The 10,775-nt window shown below is 42.5% G+C and overlaps 1 protein-coding gene across 1 annotated transcript; it reads right to left on the minus strand.

Annotated features, from left to right (window-relative positions):
* Positions 1-3,048: 3,048 nt before the first annotated feature.
* LOC138897853 (uncharacterized) lies at positions 3,049-5,178 on the minus strand. Its single transcript, XM_070183872.1, has 3 exons — positions 4,999-5,178; positions 3,819-4,915; positions 3,049-3,235 (listed from the first exon to the last, which is right to left on the minus strand). Exons 1-3 carry the CDS (start codon positions 5,176-5,178, stop codon positions 3,049-3,051), a joined length of 1,464 nt encoding a protein of 487 aa, XP_070039973.1.
* Positions 5,179-10,775: the final 5,597 nt, after the last annotated feature.

Raw genomic sequence — 10,775 nt, forward strand, 5'->3', positions numbered from 1 at the left:
GGGCAGTTGGCATAGAACTCCTGAACAAGCATCAAGTTACCCTCCTCCGACTCTTCGAAAAAGTTGTCTAATATGCGCCTGATCAACTCCTGATACATATTAGGGCATTCATCCTGGAGGGATGCCCTGTCAATACCCCTTTCTGGTATAGGTTTTTTAGTGTCCTTCAAACTGAAACGGTCTTGGACAGCTCTGTAGACAAACCTGGTACGATCAAACTGAGTTGCACTGGTCAATACCCGTCCCCGAGATGAGCCTCCATGACCACTTGATGAGGCCCCGGTAACGCGTCTCTTCCTTGAAGGTTGCATGTTACCTACACAATAAATACTACTATCAGTAGAGAGAGGAATATGTGTCCCAATGGCGTTTACTCAGACTTCACTCGCACAATTAGTCACAATTTATCTTCAACACTCATTAAGGCAAATCAACAAACAGGTAGTGTGCATATGTACCCCCAAGTCACCCAAAGACCCAATCAAACCCAACAATGGCTTCCTCCAAATCAATAAATTCAAATAGCCTCCATATACCACATATAAACCACAATCCAAATCCCAGACAAAAGTACCTATGATTTTACTACCCTATACAAAAAAGGAAAAGAAAATACTAAGAAAGAAGAATAAAATCATATACTTACTTGGAGATCTTTAGAAGAACGGAGGTTGGAGATCGGTTGAGTGGAGAAGAGAAGGAAGGAGAAGAGTCTTGTGTGAAAAGGAAAATTTGGGAAAATGAGGGGTTTGAGTTCTTGAAGTTAGGGAGGGAAAAAGAGAAGTGGGGGGAAGTGAGGGGTTTGGGTTGTTGAAGTTAGGGAGGGAAGAGCAGAAGTGGGGGGAAGTGACGGGTTTAGGTTCTTGGAGTTAGGAAGGGAAGAAGAGAAGTGGGGGAAGTGGGGGTTTGGGTTAAGGAAAAGAAGGGGGTTGGGGATTAAAAATAAAAAACTTACCTGGACAAGCCCGGGTGTTCGCGCCCCAATCCGTGGTCCAATCCGCGACCGCGGATTCTGGGTAGAGGGGGTCCCAAAATTCGCGCCCCAATCTGCGGTCCGATCTGCGGCCACGGACGGGGGGCAGAACATAGGCCAAAATCCGCGGCCCAATCCGCGACCGCGGATCTCCGTCTCCAGCCAATTTTTGTGTTTGCCACATTTTTTTTACCTAGTCTTGGGTTAATTTCGACCCCCGAATCCTTCCGATGCACGTGATCTTTGCCCTGTACACTAGTAGGTCGGTCAAAGTCATTCAAAATCAATTACAACAAACAAAGTAAGAAAAATAATGGGTTGCCTCCCAAAAAGCGCCTAAGTTAATGTCGAGGCACGACGATTTACAACAAAACATGGGTTGCCTCCCAGGAAGCTCCCAATTTAACATCGCGGCACCACGCAGGCTTTCATTATCACTCCTCGTTCGCGTACTGGGGCTCTTAAAAAGTTATCACCACTCTATCCCTTTTCTCTTCTACCATTCCAAGGTAATGTTTCAACCTTTGCCCATTTACCGTGAACTTGTTTGTCCCATCTTCGGATTCAATCTCCACAGCTCCGCTTGAGAACACTTGCACCACTCTGAAGGGTCCTGACCATCTGGACTTCAACTTACCCGGAAACAACCTCAATCTCGAGTTGTATAACAACACTAGATCTCTGGGCTTGAAGTTCCGATCTAAGATGTGCTTATCATGGATCATTTTCATCTTTTCTTTGTATAATCTAGCATTTTCAAATGCATGGAACCTGAATTCCTCGAGCTCATGTAACTCAGTGACTCTGATGGTGCCTGCGGTCTTTATATCCAGATTCAGCTGCCGCAGTGCCCAAAGTGCTTTATGTTCGAGCTCTACCGGAAGGTGGCATGCCTTTCCAAACACCAACTTATACGGTGACATACCAATTGGAGTTTTGAATGTTGTGCGGTATGCCCATAATGCATCATTCAGTTTCTTCACCCAATCGGTCATTGTTGCATTCACTGTCTTTGTCAGGACACTTTTAATTTCTCTATTGGACACTTCAACTTGCCCGCTCGTCTGTGGATGGTACGGTGTGGCTACTTTGTGGCGAACTCCATACTTTTCCAACAGACGTGCGAACGCTCTGTTGCAAAAATAGGTTCCACCATCACTGATTATAGCTCTTGAGGTGTCAAAACGTGTGAAGATGTTTTTCTTTAGGAAACTTGTTACCCCTTTTGTATCATTGGTTGGGAGATCCACCACTTCGACCCACTTGGAGACATAGTCAACCGCTACCAATATATATTTGTTACCATACAAGCTGACGAATAGCCCCATAAAGTCGATCCCCCACATGTCAAAAACCTCCACCTCTTGAATTGTGGTCATCGGTATCTCGTGATGGCAAGATATGTTGCCTATCCTTTGGCATTCATCGCAACTTTTTACCCAAGCATGGGCATCCTTGAACAGAGTAGGCCAATACAATCCCGATTCCAACACTTTTGCTGCTATCCGGATTCCTCTAAAGTGTCCACCATATGGTGAAGCATGGCAAGATTGCAAAATAGAAGGTTGATCTTTCTCGGGGATACACCTCCAGATCATGTTATCTACACATATTTTAAACAATAGAGGTTCGTCCCAATAAAAGGCTCGACAGTCGCGAAAGAACTTTTTCTTTTGAATTGCGGAGAGTTCATAAGGTACAATACCGCTAGCTAAATAGTTAGCAATATCAGCATACCATGAAGTCTCCTCCATTATCACAGCAAGTAACTGTTCATCCGGGAATGTCTCTGTTATGTATTCAACCTCCATTCTCTTTTCAGCTCCTTCTAATCTTGAGAGGTGATCTGCCACTTGATTGTCCGTCCCCTTTCTGTCACGAATTTCCAGATCGAATTCTTTTAGCAAAAGAACCCAGCGAATCAAGCGTGGCTTTGACTCCTTCTTTGCTATCAAGTACCTAATTGATGCATGGTCAGTATAAATAATAAGTTTTGAACCAATTAAGTACGACCTGAATTTGTCGAAGGCAAAAACTACAGCCAGCATTTCCTTTTCCGTTACAGTGTAATTGAGCTATGCACCGCTGAGCATCCTGCTAGCATAGTATATCGGGTGCATCATCTTGTCTTTTCGCTGTCCCAAGACTGCTCCTATAGCATAATCACTGGCGTCGCACATGAGCTCGAATGGTTGCTCCCAGTTGGGTGCAACAATGATGGGTGCAGTTATCGGTCTCTTCTTCAGCTCCTCAAATGCCAACCTGCAATCATTAGCAAGCACAAAGGGCTGATCATTTTCAAGAAGTTTACATAAAGGGTTAGCAATCTTGGAAAAATCTTTTATGAATCGCCTGTAGAACCCGGCGTGCCCAAGGGGCGGTGGCAATTTCTCACTGCCTTGACCGAAGTGGGCGGTGGCAATTTCTCAATCACATCAACTTTAGCATGTCGACCTCAATTCCCTTACTGGACACTCGATGCCCTAAAACTATTCCTTCTTGTACCATAAAATGGCACTTTTCCCAATTCAGCACCAAATTTGTCTCCACACATCTTTTGAGCACTCTTCTTAAATTGTGAAGACAATCTTCGAATGAATCCCCCACCACGGAGAAATCATCCATAAATACCTCCATAATATCCTTCACCATGTCAGTGAAAATGGCTAACATTCACCGCTGGAATGTAGCCGGTGCATTGCAAAGTCCGAAGGGCATTCTTCGAAAGGCAAAGATGCCATATGGAAAAGTGAAGAATGTTTTCTCTCTGTCTTCCAAGGCTATTGAGATCTGGTTATACCCTGAATATCCATCCAAGAAACAGAAGTGGGACCGCCCAGCTAACCTGTCCAACATTTGGTCAATGAAAGGTAATGGGAAATGGTCCTTTCGAGTGGCTATATTCAGTTTTTGATAGTCCATGCAAATCCGCCGCCCCGTGACTATACGATTCGAGATCAACTCGTTATTCTCATTTTGTACGACCGTCATTCCTCCCTTTTTCGGTACACATTGGACAGGACTGACCCAATTACTGTCAGAGATGGGGAAGATGATACTCGCATCCAACCACTTGATCACTTCCTTGTTTACTACTTCCATCATATTTGGGTTCAGACATCGTTGACGTTCCCTGGAAGGTTTGTGCCCCTCTTCCAGAAGAATCTTGTGCATGCAAAAGGCTAGGCTGATACCCTTTATGTCTGCCATAGTCCAACCAATGGCAGTCTTACATTCTTTCAATACCTTCAATAGTTGCTCTACCTGCACAACTAGCAAACCAGATGATATAATAACATGCAACGTAGAATTAGGCCCCAAGAAAGCATACCTGAGGTGGGCTGGAAACGGTTTCAAGTCCAGCTGTGGTGGCTCCTCTATTGATGGTTTTGCAAGTGGAGTTGCTCTCTCTTCTAAGCATAGGGGCTCGAACTGAGGTTCCATTTTCCATAATCCTTGACCTTCGAGAGCCATGACCCACTCTGCCAACCCTTCACCGTCCATCTTTTCCAAATTCATTAAGCAGGCTTCTAGTGGATCCTTGACATTAAGGGTCTCGTCCTCTTCTTGCAGTATAACATCTACGTCCTCCACTAGTGAGCAGTTTGCAAATTCACTGGGTCTCATCATGGATTGTTGAACGTTGAATATTATTTCTTCATTGTTCAACCTCATTTTCAACTCTCCAGTCTCACAATCAATTAATGCTCTCCCAGTGGCGAAGAATGGCCTTCCAAGAATGATGGGTATCTCTTCATCCACCTGACAATCAAGAATAACAAAGTCTGCAGGAAATACAAATTTCCCCACTTGCACAAGCACATCATCAAGAATTCCTGTCGGTCTTTTGACTGTAGGATCAGCCAGTTGCAGCAACATTGAGATCGGTCTAGTCTGCCAATGCCCAGTTTCGTATAGATTGCCAAGGGCATCAAGTTTATGCTGGCTCCCAAGTCACACAATGCTTTAGCAAAAGCATAACTCCCAATAGTGCATGGGATAGTGAGGCTACCTGGATCAGACACCTTTTGGGCCATAGATCTTGTTACTACCGCGTTGCAGGTTTGTGTCAGAGTTATAGTGGACAGGTCCTGGAAGTCAAATTTTCGCGACATCAGGTCCTTCATCATTTTTGCATACCCTCGCATTTCCCTAAAAGCATCCATTAGTGGAATATTCAATTGAATTTGTCGAAGCATTTCCATGAATTTCCTGTATTGATCATCTTTTTTTTATTTTGCCAATCTCTGAGGGAATGGTGTAGGAGTCAATCTCTGTCCATTACTTGATGTCTTTTCTTTGTTGGAAGCTTCTGGCACAAGAGGTGCCACCTGTTCTGAGACTTGTTCACCGTCCTTCTCCTTACCCTTATCAACCTAAGCTTGTTCAATTACAACATTGGTGAGCTCTGCTGACTCATCTGCCTCTAATGTAACTGGCGTAGTCTCTCTCCTAAATTGAGCAACTTCTTGCTCTCTGTCTAAATCTCTTCCATTCCTGAGACTCACTTCCATTAGCTGATTTGGGTTCTGTTCCTTTGGGTTAATATTTGTATCTGCAGGCAATGTTCCTTGGGGGCGATTGTTCAAGGCCATAGACAGTTGTCCCACTTGAGTTTCAATGCCTTTGATTGCTGAATCATGTGCTGCTAACTTTTCTTGCATCTTACCATTTGTTCCACTGAGTTGTTGTAGCATACCCCTGATTTCTACCATATTGTTATCCTATTGTTGATGAGGTGGTTGGTAGGCCAACTGTTGTTGGTGCTGCTGATTATAGCCTTGCTTCCTTTGATAAGGCACAACTTGACCTTGTGGTCGTGCGCCTCCAGAATTGGGGTTGTGTTGTGGCAGGTTGGGTCTGTACTGCTGGTTTGGTGCTGGTCCCCATTGTTGCCCACCTTGCCTCTGACCTCCAAAATTATTGACATAATTCATGTCTTCTCTGAAGCCCTGGTTGTCATTCTCTCCACTCCACGAGCACACATATGACTGGTTTATGCAAGGAGTGCACAATCCTCTATTCGTTGTGTCAACAATGTGCACTTGCTTTGTACCCATCTCATCAATTTTCTTTGTCAGTATGCTCATCTGAGTCATGAGAGTGGCTATGCTCTCTGCATGGGAATTGTTTGGGTCAAGAGCAACAGAATGCACTATTGGTGTAAGTGTCGTACCTCTAGCCATCCAGCCTGAATTTTGAGCCATCTTGTCAAGAAGAATCTTGCATTCTGTGAATGTCTTGCTCAAAAATGCACCCCCATATGAAGCGTCTACATTGGCCTTCAAACTATCTACTAAACCCATGTAAAATCTCTGTCCCAGCATCTGATCTGGAATGCCATGGCGTGGACACTTCACTAGCATACCCTTGAACCTCTCCCAGGTTTCTTGCAAGGACTCAGTTGGTTTTTGCCTGAACTGTAATATCTCATCAATCTACCTTGCAGTCTTGTTGGAGGATAAAACTTATTTAAGAACTGTTTGACTAATTCTTCCTAAGTGGCAATGGAGTTTATTGGGAGTGAATTCAGCTAAGTTTGAGCCTCTCCAGTCACAGAGAATGGAAACAGTAATAGCTTGATGGCTTCAGGAGTCACATTCGGCTGTCTTTGGGTCACACATATTGATAGGAAATTCTTCAGATGTTGTTGTAGGTCTTCAATGTATGACCCGGAGAATATTCCCTTATTTTGCAACAGATGCAACATGTTGTTGGTGATCTGGAATGTCTCCGCTTGTATCTGAGGTACATCAATGGCGGTGGCTAAGTTATCAGCAGTTGGTTGTGCCCAATCATATAGAGTAGCTTCTGGCACAAGAGGTGCCACCACTCCATTGTTTGGGTCAACCTGATTATTCTGATTGTTTTCGTTGACATCGTCCACGTTGTCCATTTCAATTTCGAGTGTGTGTTTTTGTTGTAACTGTTTGTTCTTCTTGTTGGCTTGATTTAATGCCCTAAATTCTTTCTCGGGGTCTGAGAGTCCTTCAAAACGTTTAGCAGTCCTCGAAGAGCTTCTAAGCATACACCTGAGTCATAGGATAATTCGAACGTGAGAAATTCAATGGAAAAATTTAAACATCGTAAGAAATTGATCTAAACTAAAAATCCTAGCAATTCTTCTAAGTTGTAATAAATAACACCGTTAGTTCCCCGCCAACGGCGCCAAAATTTGATCACGCCCAAATCTGCCTTGTACGAAGGACTAAGCGGTCACTGCAAATATAACCCGGTTTAAGTCCGGAGTCGAATCCCACAGAGAACTAACATATTTACTACAACCTTAAATAATGCTAATGATAAGCTCAGACAACTTCCAGATGAAATAGTTTTATGAATAATCAGTGGAATTTATTTAGCCAAGGAAAAATGACAATAAAATTAGCAATAATCAAGACTAAAATTGAATTCAAGGGTAAAAGGGTCTAGGGCTATTGATTTCCCCAATTGCCGGATTAATTCTCAACTCTTTAGCTATAATCTCGCCGTAATACTCTATGAGGATTATGAGTTTCGGGCTACCGTATTTACCTTTCGATCAATTACGATAATTTACTAGAATCATTCTCTCGAACTACTCTAGTTAACAATTTATGCAACTCAGAATTATCCCACCAAAGTTTCGTTATTTCTAACCCCACTTTTAAATTCAAGTAATTAATCTCTTAACTTCCCCAAAAGTGGTATTGTTCAACAACAATCTAACCAAGTGTTCTTTCTCAAGCAATACAAGGTGAATAGACACGATTAATCGAGGGCCCTTTCAATTAACCATAATACAATACATAATTGAACAATCATAGAACAAACACGGTTCAATTATAATAAAATAGAGTCAAGACTTCATCCAACAATTGGTTCCATCAACCCTAGATAATAGATTTAGCTACTCATACTAATGGAAAACAAATCACTAAAATAATTCATAATCAACAAATAAAAGTATGAAGAAGATGATGAAAACTCTTAGGAATTTATCCGTCTTCTCTCCCTCGTTCTTGCCTCTAAAATCTTCTAAAAATAGCTTTCTCTCACTTCTGGGCGAGTTTAGGTTTCATATAGGTTTAGGTTAGTCACCTAAGAAATTACATAATTAACCCTGCGTGTTTGGCTTTCGTCCGCCCGTCCGCGGCCGCGGATTCGATCGCGGATTCGGCCGCGAATTTGGACTGCCTCACTGCCTTGAGTTCGTGGACCAGTTCGTGGCCCACTCCGCGGCCGCGCACCTGGAGGGGTCATTTCGCTTGCTTTTCTCGCTCCTTTTCGGCCGGGCTAACCTTCGATTGCCCTTTCACATTCCATGTTGACTCCAAAACACTCGTTAGCTCCCTCCTAGCTCGGAGTAGCTCCTGCAAAGCATCAAATTTCTTAATTAGAGCATTTTGTTATCTTTTAGCATTCAAATATCAATAAAGTGCAGTTAAATTAGAGTGTAAGTAGTGTCTAAATTGCATGAATATAGCCCACTATCAGTTATTTATTTGATTTTGTTCAAATAATTTGGATTGACTATGAAAATCATGATTTGATAAAAATAGATCCTTTGAGGCTATTATGCTATGAACCTATTTTTGATATGTAAAATATTTTGGGAGTTACTAGTGGAGACCACCGATAATGGTTCGAATGTTGAGTTCGTTACCATGGAACTATATGTGTCGGTGTAGGGACACATTCCAAGGCAAAGCCGAGGTTTGAGGGATAAAGTCCCCCATTCAGAGGGTAAATAATCATTACTTAAAGTAATGAGGTTAAGTCTGTCACGCCCCGAACCATGGCCTGGGCGTAACACGACACTCGGTGTCTAACTGTATATGACCGAGTGAACCAACTAGATGGCTGGATGAACATGTGGTATACTGTAAGCCGAATATAAACATGCAACGTGCTGATCTACTAAAGTGTCTGACTGAAATATCATAAATTGAAAAAGTATTGAAAAGTCTTCGAGGATAAACGAGTAGCTAACAAGGTTAACACATAAAGGTCTTCTAACATCTATTTGAGTGGACTATAATCTATGAAGCCTCTAAAGAATATTAAAATGCTAATTGTTTACCAGAACAAGGTCCCTGGCATACCTTACTAACTGAAATATCATAAAGACTGAAAAAAGGGATAATGCCTCAAAAGACTGGGCTCACCAATAGCCGATACGAGATGTCCTAGCAAGAAGAATCGTCAACCTGAAAATTATTACCTGCATCGCGAGATGTAGGCCCCGGTTAATAATGGAGGGACCTTGGAGGAAGTTAGGTTCTTGAGAGCTATCCTTCCTGGAGCAAATTTTCGTATTTTGGGGTATAGGGGATAAGGTAGGGCTTTTAAAATGACCCCCGGGTGTGCTCCCATGCAGCTGAAGGCTCAAACGTGCACCTGAACGCGCAGCAAGGGCAGTAGCACTGCCACTAGTGCGTGACCATGCACAGGACCTGCTGGGCACACGCCTTGGTATGCATACTGCATATTGTTCAGTAAAACGCACATAACCTTATGCAGAGAAATTCATTCGGGCTCCACAATATATCATTGGATCACTGAACTGCTTTTCCTTCACTTCAACTACGAAGGAGAATTCAACCCTGTTCTAAAAAAAAATGTTACCATCTTCGGAGTCGAGAAATCGAACTCCTAGACTTGCTAAGCGATGGAATTCCTTCGTCATTGTTCTCTTGTCTACTTCAACATGAGCTAATCTTCCCATAGAACGTCGACTGAGAGCATCTGCTACAACATTTACTTACCCCAGATGATAGAGGATATCAACATCATAATCCTTGAGCAATTCGAGTCACCTTCTCTGATGAAGATTTAATTCTCTTTGCTTGAAGATGTACTGCGGATTCTTGTGATCTTTGAAAATATCAACATACACCCCATACAAATAATGGTGCCAGATCTTTAGTGCAAATACCACGGCTGCTAACTCAAGATCATGAGTCATATAATTCTTCTCGTGAGACTTGAGTTGTCTCGATGCATAGGCTATGACTTTACCGTGTTGCATTAACACGCACCCAAGACCAACCCCTGAAGCATCACAATAAACAACGAACCATTCGGTGCCTTCCAGTAGTGTCAAGACTAGAGTTGAAGTAAACCTCATCTTCAACTCCTCAAAACTCTTCTCGCAAGCATCCAACCACTGAAACTTGACTTACTTTTGAGTCAGTCTAGTCAAAGGGGACGAGATAGTGGAAAATCCCTTTGCGAAATGCCTGTAATAGGCTGCTAGACCTAAGAAACTTCTTATATCGGATACTGAGGTGGGTCTTGGCCAATTCTTCACTGCCTCTATTTTCTGATACCTTCACGCCTTCGCCTGAGATGACATATCCCAGAAATGCTACCGATTTCAATAAGAATTCACACTTCGAAAATTTTTCATATAGTTTGTGATTTTGTAGTGTCTGCAACATGATTCTGAGATGTTCTGCATGGACATTATCGCTATGGGAATAAATCAAGATGTCATCAATAAATACAATAACGAACAAATCAAGATAATGCTTGAAGACCCATATTCATAAGGTCCATGAAAGCTGGTGGTGTATTCGTTAAACCAAACTACATTACCAAAAATTCGGAATGCCCATAACGAGTCCTAAAAGTTATTTTAGGAATATCAACTTCCTTAACCTTCAACTGATGGTACCCCGATCTGAGGTCAATCTTGGAATAACACTGGGTGCCTAGTTGATAGAATAAATCATCTATTCTGGGAAGAGGGTACTTGTTCTTGATGATGATTTTATTTAACTAATGATAGTCAATGCACATGCGCAAAGACCTATCCTTC

The sequence above is a fragment of the Nicotiana tomentosiformis genome, chromosome 8, assembly GCF_000390325.3.
Source record: "Nicotiana tomentosiformis chromosome 8, ASM39032v3, whole genome shotgun sequence".
Classification (NCBI taxonomy): domain Eukaryota; kingdom Viridiplantae; phylum Streptophyta; class Magnoliopsida; order Solanales; family Solanaceae; genus Nicotiana; species Nicotiana tomentosiformis.

Excerpts from the sequence above, each read along its gene's own strand:
- LOC138897853 (XM_070183872.1), bottom strand. The coding sequence starts at position 5,178 with ATGGAAATGCTTCGACAAATTCAATTGAATATTCCACTAATGGATGCT. Across the intron at positions 4,916-4,998 it reads CAAGATCTATGGCCCAAAAG|CATAAACTTGATGCCCTTGG; the intron begins GTGTCTGATCCA and ends CTTGGGAGCCAG. Across the intron at positions 3,236-3,818 it reads ATTGACCAAATGTTGGACAG|GTTGGCATTTGAGGAGCTGA; the intron begins GTTAGCTGGGCG and ends TAATGATTGCAG.